The 13,124-nt window shown below is 35.6% G+C and overlaps 1 protein-coding gene across 2 annotated transcripts in view; it reads left to right on the forward strand.

The window, feature by feature from the left end:
* The first annotated feature begins 3,328 nt into the window (after window positions 1-3,328).
* anxa4 (annexin A4) overlaps window positions 3,329-13,124 on the forward strand; it is an 11,351-nt gene continuing 1,555 nt past the window's right edge. The window contains exons 1-11 of one of the 2 annotated variants that reach the window (XM_007567652.2): window positions 3,329-3,474; window positions 4,619-4,667; window positions 5,838-5,925; window positions 7,881-7,975; window positions 8,738-8,851; window positions 9,852-9,942; window positions 10,253-10,332; window positions 11,493-11,549; window positions 11,628-11,721; window positions 11,950-12,045; window positions 13,054-13,112. In XM_007567652.2, the coding sequence (XP_007567714.1) occupies window positions 4,659-4,667; window positions 5,838-5,925; window positions 7,881-7,975; window positions 8,738-8,851; window positions 9,852-9,942; window positions 10,253-10,332; window positions 11,493-11,549; window positions 11,628-11,721; window positions 11,950-12,045; window positions 13,054-13,112 (783 nt within the window). In that variant the 5' untranslated portion in view covers window positions 3,329-3,474; window positions 4,619-4,658. Of the gene's footprint in view, window positions 3,519-4,618; window positions 4,668-5,837; window positions 5,926-7,880; window positions 7,976-8,737; window positions 8,852-9,851; window positions 9,943-10,252; window positions 10,333-11,492; window positions 11,550-11,627; window positions 11,722-11,949; window positions 12,046-13,053; window positions 13,113-13,124 lie in introns of both variants that reach the window. The other variant, XM_016679527.1, reaches the window with a different exon arrangement.

Raw genomic sequence — 13,124 nt, forward strand, 5'->3', positions numbered from 1 at the left:
TGAATATGCAATATTGTTACTCCTATTTCTGGATAAACTACCCAGTGTCCGTATTTTATACCCCATAGTATTTTACATTTAAGTAACAATTCTTCTTTAAGCTTTGCAGTTCTAATGTTTTGTTTGTTTTTCTTTTAATTTTCTTAGCCTGTTTTACCATTTTGTAGATCTAGAAGAGACATTAAACAGTCTAACATAAATATACATCAGCCTGCATGCTTGTTGTAAATATTAGTTTAATATCTTTTATAGCAAAACATTAGATTTGGGAAAGTGTTTCTTCTGCCTAAATGTCAAAACATTTTTAGATATTAAATGAAATATTCTGATCAGCTAGTCAGTACACAAAAAAGCCTTTGTGCAAAATACATTTCCACTTTTATTTGAGTAAAAATATTGTAGTAGTTGCATATTCTTCATACTTTGCTGACTATTTATTTAATTAATTTGTCTGTCAATGAGAAAGATGCTGACCAATTTTGGAGTCCAATTCATAAGATGACAATAAATACTATTCTGTTGTAATCATAACTACTATGCTTTTCATCTGTGAAACTCTCAGCTGTTTCAATACTATCTCTGTTGAGATAGAGATAGCATCTTGCACACCATATGCAATACCATATGCAAGGTATGCAAATCTTGCAAGGTATGTAAATCTTGCAAGGTATGTAAATCTTGCATATCTTGCAAGGTATGTTTCCAAAAGAAAAAAAGAAAAAAAAATCACTTTTCAACCCATCATCCAAAAAAGGAAAGAGTGTGGCACAACTCTGAATTTACCAGGAAATGGTTTTTCATCTAAGTTGAAAAACCAGATAAATAGAGCATTGTTCAGATAAGTAGCCAAGAGGCCAATTGTACTTGTGAAAAAGATTTACAAAGCCACAGCTTGGATGCATAAATCTGTCAACAGGGCAATTAAGTGAGCACTAAGCAAATCTGACCTTTCTGTTCTGGGACTGCTGAATCTGTGGAGATTAGTGTGCAATAATGGATTCTTTATAAAATTAAGAAAATTACAAACAATCCTGAGAATCTTTTTTATGAAACTGTTATGCAACAACAGAGTCAGAGGCTTCTTCAGATGCATTGTAAAACAGACTGCCACAAGAGATTCTTCCTGCCCAGTCATCAGCATCTACAGCAACTTTAGAAACATTGTATAATATTACAATAACTTTTAGAGTAATGACATATTTATTTTACTTGAACTGGATTGCAGATGTGCAACCATATCAGCTGCAAGTTTTCAGAAATACCTTTCTGGAACTTGCAGAAAGGTATTTCTACATGTCATTGACTCAGGAAGAGGACTGCAAATCCAAGCTACAACTTCAGAATTAAATTCAGAAAAATTCTGAACCATACTTTTTTTTTTTTTACTATTTACTATGTTTTGTCAGTCTAAAATCCCCACCAAAATACTTTTTTTTTTGTTTAAACATGACAATTGGAAAAATATTGAGAACACTTTTACGTAGACACAATGTAAAATGGAACAGGAATTCACTCACATTTAACTTTACAGTTAGCAGGCTTCACATCCCAAACTAACCATTACATCTGTGTCATAGCTGCTCTAGTTACATATTTTACATGCTGGTTGGTCTTATTTTGGTCATTGTAAACCTCATTCAATCTATTCTGTGTCATTTTAAGGACATTTTGTGTCATGTAGTCCTTGCTTTGAGTTTCATGTTGGTCAGGTTGCTGCCAGGTCACATTTGGGAATTACTGAGTCTCATTCTTGGTTTAGTGTAATCGATTTTTCTCTGGTGTAATGTACATCCTTATTACATTTATATACCATGGAGTGCTTTCGAGCTTTCATCCTTAGCAACTTATAAGTGAGTATGACAATAAAGGAGGCGTATATTGGGAAATGGAAGTCTTGGCAAAGACATTGCAACATTTAGAGTGAGGAAACTGGGCATAAATCCCATTTTCCAACAGCTGAATGACAGCTTTATGGTATTGCAAAAATGTTTTGTGGTTTCTTATTTTATATTTGTCTTTTTTTTCTATTTTGGGGAAAGTTCTTTGTTTAGCTTCCCCCCACATGTTTTACCCCTTGTCTGTAGCTCCAGTGGGGTGTGAACTCTTCAGTGTTATGTTCATCTGTTGACTTTATCGTCTGTGCAGTAATACCTCTAAAGAATTCTTAGTGCTATCAGTATTGCAACAAAATTACAGGAATATTATACTGAAGGTAATTTTATTCAAATGTTCACAATAAATTTAATTATTTAATTGGAAATATAAGCTTTGTTCCTGTGCAAAAATAATTGCTGGACTGACCCCTTTAATTGGAAACTCTTGTAAAGAGGTGTAAAAAGCCTTGAAAATTAAGCAATATTTATTTTGCAGCGTTAAATTGAGAAGATTGTTGCAACTAAACATAGCAAACTTGGACAAAAACAAAAAACCTGCAAAAAGCTTGAAAAGAGGTCCGTGGCCACCAGGGGGCGATAGGTGGGGCTCAGAAAGCTGGTGGAAGGTGGAAGGAAAAAATGCAACTTCAAAAAAAAAAAAAAGTGACCAATACATTTTTTTGATCAAAGATTTTTAATTGTATTCTATTATTTATCAAAATATGTGACCTGTTTGTCAATCATTAGCTGAAAATTATTAAAATGTTATTTGTCATGCTCTATTGTCTTCCAGACACATCAGTGAAGCTGCTTTGCTCCTCTAGCTACGTTAGCAACCTCAAAATGAGCCAGAAAAGACCGAAGAACCTGTCCAGTGTGGAGGACTTCTGGAAAAACCCTAAGAAATCATGGGCAACTAAAATAAGGAAGTATATGCAGCTAAAAGCTAAAGTGTAATAATTTTGAGTAGTGAATAAAAGTGAAACAGAAAACTCTTAAAGATGATATTTCTGTACATATTTTTGGGTCAGCAAAAGGGATCCAACGAGATATTGATGGGGTTCTGCTAATTTAATATTTAAAAATAACGTAATTGGACTAAAAACAAGTTATGCGAAAACTATGTCAAAGACTTAACTGATGAAATAAGATAATTACAAACAACAAATTCAGGCAGAAGCAAGACTTTGCATTTTTGTTAGAAAAAAAAAGGTTATTCTTTATTGGGGGAAGTTACTCGAGTCAAGGCGTTGTGTCCAAAATTTTAGAGTGGAGTTTTATCTTTTTTTTTTCAAAGAGTTACTTAAGTATTTATACCTAGTTGCTACATATCACCATGAAACCCCAACAAAATCCATCGAAGTTTGTATTTTTTGAACGACAAAATAACTGGTTGAGGCTATTTGGAACGCAACAGCGCCCCCTGGAGTCACAGCAAGTAAACACAATTGGATGAATGCGCGCGAGCTGTGGCGTACACGCGTAAATAGCGTTTGAAGTGGGTGGTCCGTGAACAGAGCTGTAGTTAAAAGCTACGGTGTTCTGCTGTTGTCTCTCTACCTTCTTGTTGGGCTTCAGGAAGAAAGCACTCTTAGACCAGGTGAGACGAAACTCAGAGTTCTTCGGGTTCCGCTTTGTAACTCTGTAAGTTTTTCTCAGGCAACCGCTTTTCCCTGTGCAGGGTGTGCCCAGGGACGTCAAAGCCAAGTTATCGTTGTCTTCTTCCTCGTGTAGTTTCGGTACCGTTTTGTATTAAAATGTACAGTTTAAAGGCTCTACAAAAGATGATACATTATTACACAAATGCTGCGATTATGAATAGATTTCAAATGCAGTCATAACTTTGTTGTTCAGTTCCGCTCGATTATTCTACGTGTCACTATTGTTCAATTTCTTCATTTAATGTCTTTAAGTCCTGACAATCCGGTTTCTAATAGCTTTCCAAGAACCGACGCTATAGACATTCACGTGATTGGTTGAAACGGAAATGTAAGTTTTATTTTTTCGCTAAGCTACATTTACTATACATGTAGCTTACATGTAGCTATTTTAGTGTAATCAAATTCATGTTTGCATGAATTTGAATACACAACTTGATCTGAAGGTTTTCCTGCAGGATAATTGTCTATTATGTTCCAGATGCAGAATAAACTTTGGGATGGCTTGCAGTTGACGCATGCTGAGTGTAAAAATGTCTTGTGATCACATGCAGAATATTTTCACAACAAACCACTCTGTTAGGCTGTTTCCTGAATTCAGACCACAGTGTCTGTCATGTAAATGTCTCCATAAAATATTACGATATAGTCTGATCATTTTTTTTGTACAATAAGCTTTTAATCACAGACAAAATTGTTGTTAGTTTACACACAGCAGACTGATGAATCGCAGTGCTACAGTTTAATTTCATATTAAATTTTAAAATATGTAATGGGAATGACTTCCCATTATGTCTCTTCTTAACGGAGTAATTACAGGTGTGTCCATACAAACAAACACTTTGTGGGATTGTGCAACACCAGCACTGAGATGGGAAACGAGAGCTCATGGCCTATGAGTGTGATGGAAACCCTCGTGAAGATAATAAACCAAATTAAATATTTATCAGAGGTTAACAAGGGAAGCCTTCAAACCTGGCACCATCTTATTTCCTCCTTGGATTGTTTGCTCTTACTTTGTTATAATCTCTTTCATGCGCTGTGTGCTGCTTATTTTTATTTATTTGTATTTTTTTTTAATTTCAGCTCTTCAGACCTCCAGACCAGATACAGCATCATTAAAAAAATGGCAGCAGTAAGTGTGTTCTTTGAAAGCTGCTTTTCCTAAGAATAGTAACCACCAATGGTATTTGCATGTATTTGCAAGATCATAAGGTTTAAACATTAGACCTAATGTCTAAAGTTAGTTGTGCTTTACCATTATTTCTGCAGCTTGTAGAATGAGTACATTTCTGTCTTTGAGTTTAAAATGGAGATCGGCCTAAAATGTGGCAAATACTGTGGTTATGTTTATCATTGTACAGAAGTTGCGACACTTTAAACTGCTAAAGATGTCTAGTGAAACTTTAGTCTCTTCTTGTCTTGAGACAGGAATAGAAAGAGATGGTACTGATCTTATTTTTAAAAACCGATTTTATTGTGTGGTCACAATTTCCTAACTTATAACTTAGCTCAAAGTTGAAGAATTTAGAAATAATCCTGTACTTCTCCCCAAAAAATAATCCACCTGCATGATGCTGACTCCACCATTTTTAAGAGTTGGAACAGTGTTCGTGAATTTCAATGCCTCGTTTAGTTTCCTCCAAACGTGAATGGTTGGGTAACGATATTTTTGCTCTGAATTAGGATGTGCTTTTTCACTATTACATTAAAGATTTGCAGCAAACCGGACATTTATCTCAGCAAATCTTTATGGGAAACGTTTGATAAACAAATAAAATCTGACAAATCCTAAAGGAAATATTTAATTTACAAGTGAAATGGAAATCTCAATTTTTTTTCAAACTTGAAATAGTGTCAGAAATGGACCGAGTGGCTGTAATCTTTTATTTCTCTTTGACCGGCTGATTGCTGATCAGCTGGTCAAAATCGAATCCGACAATTGTTTTCCTATTTATGAAGTGGATTAATTAAAGGCTCTACCTATTTTTGTTCGATATATGCGTCAAACAGCACCGTCTACTTTGACGCCCGCACCACAAACTTTTTTTCTGTTGTCTTTATAGTCCTTAGCAGCAAATCAGAATCGGTAAAAATCACAGACACACGTGAAAAAGAAACAAGAAAAACAAAGTAAAAAAATGTCAGTAGTTGTAATACACTTACATGCATTTATGATGTATTTAAGCAACTATAAAAATGAGTGTATTTTAGAATTGATTACATGTAGATAAACTTTGAACTCTTTGTTTGCTTTAATTTGTTAGCATTCTTAACCGGTTGTAAATGTGTAATCAATGAGCAGATTGGAAACCGTGGAACTGTGACCGAGGCGACTGGTTTTGATGCTGCAGCCGATGCCCAGAAGCTGAGAGGAGCCATGAAGGGAACTGGTGAGTGGCCCACAGCAACACTTTCATTCATGATCCAGCCTTTCCTATCTCTGATTCATGGAGGACTCCATGGAAAGAAAAAAAAAGTCTGCTCCTCCCAAGCTCTAGAGGAAATTTTAGTGTTGCTGAGCACTTGTTTTGTAATCACAGCTGTTGATTTTAGACTCTCAACATTTTTTCCCACTTTATCCTGTTGTTTTTGCTTTATTCTACACTATGGAGACAAAATAAATCCCTGACTTTGCTCAGCATGCAAATTGCAGTAGTAATCTGATCTCAGTGTAGGTTGCAATGGTCTGAATTGATACAGTGAGAACTGTGTGACAAACCTTCATACCAACTTTTGCTCTGCATGAGATCTCTGAAAAGGAATGTGGATGATGTTAGGAGTTTACTAGGCTAATCAGATCCTCCTGACTCCAGTTTGCTGCTTTTTGCTTACAAACGGTTTCTATGGTAACCCAAACAAGCAGCTGTGTGTCAGGATTATCTACACGGCTGTTCGAGGGATCTCCTTTAGACACATTTTTAAAAAGTAGTTTCGAATAAAGTGTTGTGAAAAAGTTTTTGTGCCCCCACAGATTTAATCTGTTTTTCCTTTTTTTAAAAAATAAAATGAACATGTAAATGCTTCAAATCACAAAACTAATTTTATTATCTGACAAAAAAAAAAGGAAGTGTAAATGTGAATTGCATATTTCAAATGGTTTTCTTTACTAAGGGAAAAAATAGTTATCAAAACCAACTTCACTTATGTGAAAATATAATTGTTCCCTTGCTAAATCATAAATGAACTGGGATTAACCACGTTTTGGAGGGTCCGTTTCTCTATCCAGACCTGTATAATCAGGAACTCATATAAGTAGGACCTGTCTGACAACATGAAGTAGATCTCCAAAAGAAACACAACTTGTACCAACAGATGAGAAATGAAGTCATAAACTTTCATCAGTCCAGAAAAAAAAAGCTTAAGAGAACATGGAACAGTCTAAACCTTCTCAGAAGAGCCTGGCCTACCAATATTATTCAAATAGTTAATCAATGACTCATCCACACTGTCACAAACGAACCATAAACTATGTGTAAATCACTGAAGGCCTTATTTCCTGTAGTTAATGTCAGTGTTATAGTTTTAACATTATATAAGAGGTTGGGAAAATTTCCCAACCTCTTACCACTGTTGACCAAAAACAACCAAAAGGGCATTTTCAAATGTGCCAATAAGGATCCCAATAAATCCTAAAACCCTTTGGAATATGTCCTACAAGTTGACAAGACAGAAGCAGAACATTTTGAAAGGGCGTCCATCTCAGGAAAAGCGCATCATACTGACAGTAAAATATGTCAGTGGTGATGGGAAGATCTGGACTTCCTTTGTTGCTTCAGCAGCTGAACGGCTTTTCATTATTAATAAAACCATTAATTCAATTCTATGAGAAAATCCCAAAGGAAAATGTCCGACCGTAAGGTTGACCATATGTTTACCTGCACAAGTTATTCAGTGATCCAATGATCCAAATTCAAAACCAGCATTTCCACCTCTTATTGGCTCAAAAATAGAAAATGAAAGTTAGTCAAAGTCTGGATTTAGGTCTGATTTGCCTCTCTTTCTTGAAAACCCTCCAGTGTGCCTGAATTAACATACTTCTTCAAAGAAGAGCGGGCCAAAAATGTTTCCACCGAGAGTTAAAAGGCAGATAAACAGTTATTATGAAAGCAATATTTAGATTTAGAAGGAATAACTTTTTCACATAGGGCCAGATACATTTTGATAATTTATTCCCATTATAAATGAAATAATCAGAAAAATAACCCAGCATTTGGTATTTACTCAGGTTATCTAGTTAAAAAAATGTTTGATGTGTAAAATATAGTGTGACAAAAAACAGAGAAACTCTGAAAGGGTCCAAGTAGTTGTTCACAAGGTGTGTACTGTGCTCTGATGTGGCTTTCAGGGACGGATGAGGCGGCCATCACCGACGTCCTGGCGCACCGTACGATTGCCCAGAGACAGCGCATAAAGGAGGCCTACAAACAAACTGTGGGGAAGGTGAGAGCAAACACAATCTTCGTCTGACTGGAAGCAGAATTATTATCTTGAACAAACATTATTTTAAGCAGATGGAGAAGCGACAGCTTGACGACCTCAAAATGATGGACAGCACCCGAAATGAACCCTACAGCAAACAGTGCACATGTGCTGTATCTATTGTTTCAGTGTGTGCTCTTATCATGTTCTGTTTAGGTGTGGTACAGGCATAGATAAAGTCCAAGTTAATCACTGACCAGAAAGCAGAAATAAATTGGAAATGACCATCTATAAACACAGCTTTGGACAGGGGGAGCCTTGTAGTCGGCCGGAAAGGGGAACGCTCCCTCCTGTAATAAACATTCACTAAAACCAAACAAGGAATGCTGCCAACTGTCTGCTTCTCTGTTTCGTTATTAATGAGGATCAATATATAAACCGAGGGGGAAGTTTTGGGGTTGACACGGTGAGATAAAGACGATCCCTTCACATGGTGTCCAGTAAGAGGTTGAATAAAGTTTTCTGAGAATTCATTGAGGGAACTGCAGGAAAAGCAAAGACTGAGCCCAGCAGAAAGAGTGAGTCATGCTGGAGACACCCACATGTGGTCAGCTGTGCGACACGGCTGCACTGTTCACAGAATGTTTCCAAAAACCACACCCTTTGGTGGGGGAGCTCAGAGATGATGGACATCTGGTCTCTAGAAGATAAATCTTACTCTTAATGAATTTATGATAGAACTGGAAAATGACTCAATATTATTCCCTTTGTTCGTCCTGTTAGGAGCTGGCTGATGATCTGTCGTCAGAGCTGAGCGGGAACTTCAAGAGCGTTGTTCTGGGTCTGCTGATGTTGGCGCCCGTCTACGATGCCTATGAGCTGAGAAATGCAATGAAGGTCAGAATTACTCACTTAATTAACATTTTTGTGATGAATTTATGGTCATATAGTGTGTTCCATCCACACTTTTTAGGCACCATTTCAGCACTTTGCTTCAAAGTATGATGAGTATAAATAATGAATACAAAATTACAGGAGCCATTGGTTGGTATTTTGTATGTTTTCTTGGTCATTCCTGTTATGTCTAAGATTCTAGACACAATAATTGAGTAAAACATACAGAATGCCACCTGGAAGTTTGTAGTTTGATTGTTTTAATGTTTCCATGTCTGTATAGGTTTATTTTCTACACTTATATTTTCATTCCTTCATTTACGCAAATCTGACATTCTGAGAAAAAAAAGGAATTTAAATGACCTACATTAACTTTATAATGAACAAATTAATGAAACGTATAACTTTTTGTGAAATGACAGAATCACTAAGAAATTATAACTTTTAAAGAGATATATTTGTAAAACAACTAAATTTTACAAAATATTATAGATTTGAACTGATCTTAGTTTGTCAAAAGGCCAAAAAAAAACAAAAACAAAAAAAAAGAATAGACAGGAAATAGCCGTTGGCCCCTTTTGATCATCATCTCAGTGTTGTTCCTGATTAGTGGGGGGAAAACGGAAGATGAATTGCATCAAGGCAAATATTCTGCACTCAAACAGAAACTTCTAAAAAGTTGAGGCAGGAAGAGTAAGGAACTATGAAAGCTGATCTCTGTCATTCTTGATTTACATTCTTATTCACTAGATGATAGTTAATGCTCGAGGACGTCCTCTTTCATTTTCATTAGTTGAAACTTGTCATTCTCAGCAGGTGAACTTGTTACTCCAGTTTCTCTGTCACTTGCTACAAATCTTTCTACCTTCATGTAGAGAGAAAAAGGCCTTTTAGAAATCAGATTGATACTTTCTCACAGGGAGTAGCAAAATACCTTTAAAGTTATACTTTGAGCTCATTTCCATTGAGTTAAGTAACAAAATAGTAATTTTCTGCTTCTCAGGGGGCTGGAACAGAGGAGGCCTGCCTCATTGATATTCTGGCTTCAAGAAGCAATAATGAAATTAAAACCATCAACGAGGTCTATAAGAAAGGTAACTTTGTCACTTCTCATTCTTGCATTAAGTTACTGTATCTCTGTCGTTTCCTGAGCCTATATATGACATACGATATTGCACAGCGGCCTTTAAAGGCCCATTATCAGAAAGCAGTGGAAGCTGTAAATTATTCATGCTCTCTGTCTGGGAGCTCATTGTTTTCACCTTTGCTTTTATGTTTTTGGTGTTTATCTCACCATATGGAGTTAAATATAACATGTTTTAATGGCAGTTTCAAAAATAAAACAGCCTGTAGGTAATAATTTACATAATTTGTTCTTTTTTTGTTGTTTTTTCTTTACTGTAGAATATGGGAAGACCCTTGAGGACGCCGTGTCTGGGGACACCTCTGGGATGTTTAAAAGGGTTTTGGTCTCTTTGCTCACGGTAAGCAAACATCAGTCTCCCAGTTTGCTCCAATAATATTCATTTAATCTGTGGTGTTATGAAACATTCTTCATAATTACTGGCAACCCTGATAAAGAGGTGTCAAAAAGTCTTAAAATAAATGGTTGTTATGGAGACTTGGAAACCCTGAGAGACCAATCTCGCTTTGAAAACGTTTCTCTCCTCCTCACTATGAGGTCAAAAGGTGAACTTGGCTCCTGATACAGCCTTGTTTGTTCCGGTTCCAGTTGTTTCGACATTTTAAATTATGACACCAACCACAAATGTTTGCATATCTATGCAAGTAACTATTTTCTTGCAAACATTTCCTTTCTGGTGAGCATTAGCACACATCTTCTTGTTTTAAATTGCACTGAATGGCATTAAAATTTGATAAATGAATCCACAAATCTTTGAAAAGACGTCAAACTGTCATTGCTATTGAAGGGGACAACAGAAAGTATGAAACCTAGCACAACTGCTTTATAATAAATAACCAGATTCCAAACATGACAGGAAAGTTGTTGTATTATTGTTCATATTCTAACAAAATAATCATAAATTCTGCTACATATTTGCATATACATATCTATATCTTTTGCCTTTTTAATTAATGGCTATAGGGAATAAGAGTGGACAGGATTTCTGATCCTATTTATATCTCAGTAAACAAAAACCCAAAGGAATATTGAAATGGAAAAGTTCAGAAGTCAAAAATCTGAGCTTTTTACCCCTCCTTTTCTACGAGGGGTGTTTAACAGTGTTTTTCATTGTGAGATTATATTAATGCAACAAAAAATGATATATTTTAATGATATTTATTAAAGATTTCTGCATTGTTTTCCCCAGAGGTGCTAGTAATTATCAGAGGTGTTTTAAGTTAAAGATCAAGAAGATATTTTACATTAATGTCATTGTCGTTTCAGTCACTGCTTCATTTAATGACGGAGCAGCAGCTGAAAGTTCTTTTAAAACAATTTATTTAGGCATTCACTTGATTATATAAACAAAACCGAGGGAACTTGTATTTTTATTTGCAAGTTATTAATAAAAAAAACATTGATTAGCATCTTTCTTACCAATGTTTTACTGCAGAAAGAGAAACATTGATTATCTGTGTGTATTTGCTTATTTTGTCTGGATTTTATTTTGGATTGCAGGCTGGACGAGATGAAAGCGATAAAGTGGACGACGCCCTGGCCGTTCAAGATGCAAAGGTTAATACCTTCATATTAAATAAAACGTATTTTTTAAATCCCATATAAATTCCTTTTTTTTTACTTCTGGGTTTATAGGACATTTATGAGGCTGGAGAGGCTCGTTGGGGCACAGATGAGGTGAAATTCCTCACAGTGCTGTGTGTTAGGAACAGAAACCATCTGCTGAGAGGTATTCCTGCCAGAATAAGAACTGCAGTTATTTTTTTTAATCATTATTATTATATAACAAAACTGGCTTTGGAAAAAGCTTGTGAAGGTTTTACTGACCTCTTGTGGCAGGTTTATGAGCAAACGTTAAGTCTAATAATTTCTCTTAGTCCATAAATTGGTGTCTGAACAGCTCATAATGATTAGCATCCCACTCCATAAATCCTTATCATATTGTTTTCTGCTCCAGTGTTTCAGGAATATCAGAAGATTTCTGGAAAAGACATTGAGGCTAGCATCAAGAGTGAGATGTCTGGCTCCTTGGAGGACGTCTTTCTTGCCATAGGTCAGGTTCTTCACTCACATGTTTCATCACACTGGCATATATTCACTGCTACATTAGTTTATTACAGTATAATTCTGCTTACGCAAGTGAAACACATTATATACTGCAGATTAGTTGCAGACGGACTCATGTTTCCATGCCTTTATTCCCGTTAACTAGTTAACAGAATGAATGCACATCATTTTAGATGGTAATATTACATCAGAAAGAAATGTGGACTTAATGAAAAGTATTATTAATGCCTGCATAAGAGATGTCGTTTCAAATGGTCCATTTAATCTAACAGAGTCTCATCAGAAGGCATATTCAGATTGAAAATGAGAGCATTCTTTATAGCTTAGCCTTCTGTGAAAAGTGCAAAACCTTGAATTCCTTTTCAAATACAAACAAATTTGATTGAATGAAAGAAAGAAAGAGTAAGGTAACATATTGAATGCTTAAGTAGGATTTTTTTTCCCACTTACAATAAAACAAAGCTTTTATAATTAATTCCAGAGTAAGCGTAATCTTGTATGGTTGTTTATTTCAGTTCTGATCATCAGAAGCAGGTACATAAAACGAGTTAGTGGTTAGTTAGTTTGTGAAGTGACTCCTGTGGAGATAACAGGTTTTACTGTTACACATATTTATACATCATTCAGACTTCATGATGCCTTCACAGATGTGAAAGGTGCTCATGTACTAATGAACCCTTCTACATATGCTGGCTTTCATCTGTGCGTTCGTAATGAACTCAGTGAATCTTCCCAAAAGCTGCACGATTTCCATAAAACATTTCACATTTTGGTTCGTCAGATCATGAGAGCAAGTTTTCTCACTTCTTCATCTGAAGATGAAATGAATTCCAATCACTTTTGGTTATCAGTTTAACTTTTGGTTATCAGTTTAAAATCATGTCACTTTAATTTACACAGAATTATTAGTGATGTTTGCCTTTGATGTTTTGCAGTTGTAGTTTGACATGTTTGTGTGATGAACACTAAAATTAACTTTTTTTTCTGATTGCAGTGAAATGCATTAAGAGTAAACCAGCATTTTTTGCTGAACGGCTATACAAGTCAATGAAGGTAATTATACAG

Source organism: Poecilia formosa, unplaced genomic scaffold (genome assembly GCF_000485575.1).
Source record: "Poecilia formosa unplaced genomic scaffold, Poecilia_formosa-5.1.2 Scaffold6, whole genome shotgun sequence".
NCBI lineage: Eukaryota > Metazoa > Chordata > Actinopteri > Cyprinodontiformes > Poeciliidae > Poecilia > Poecilia formosa.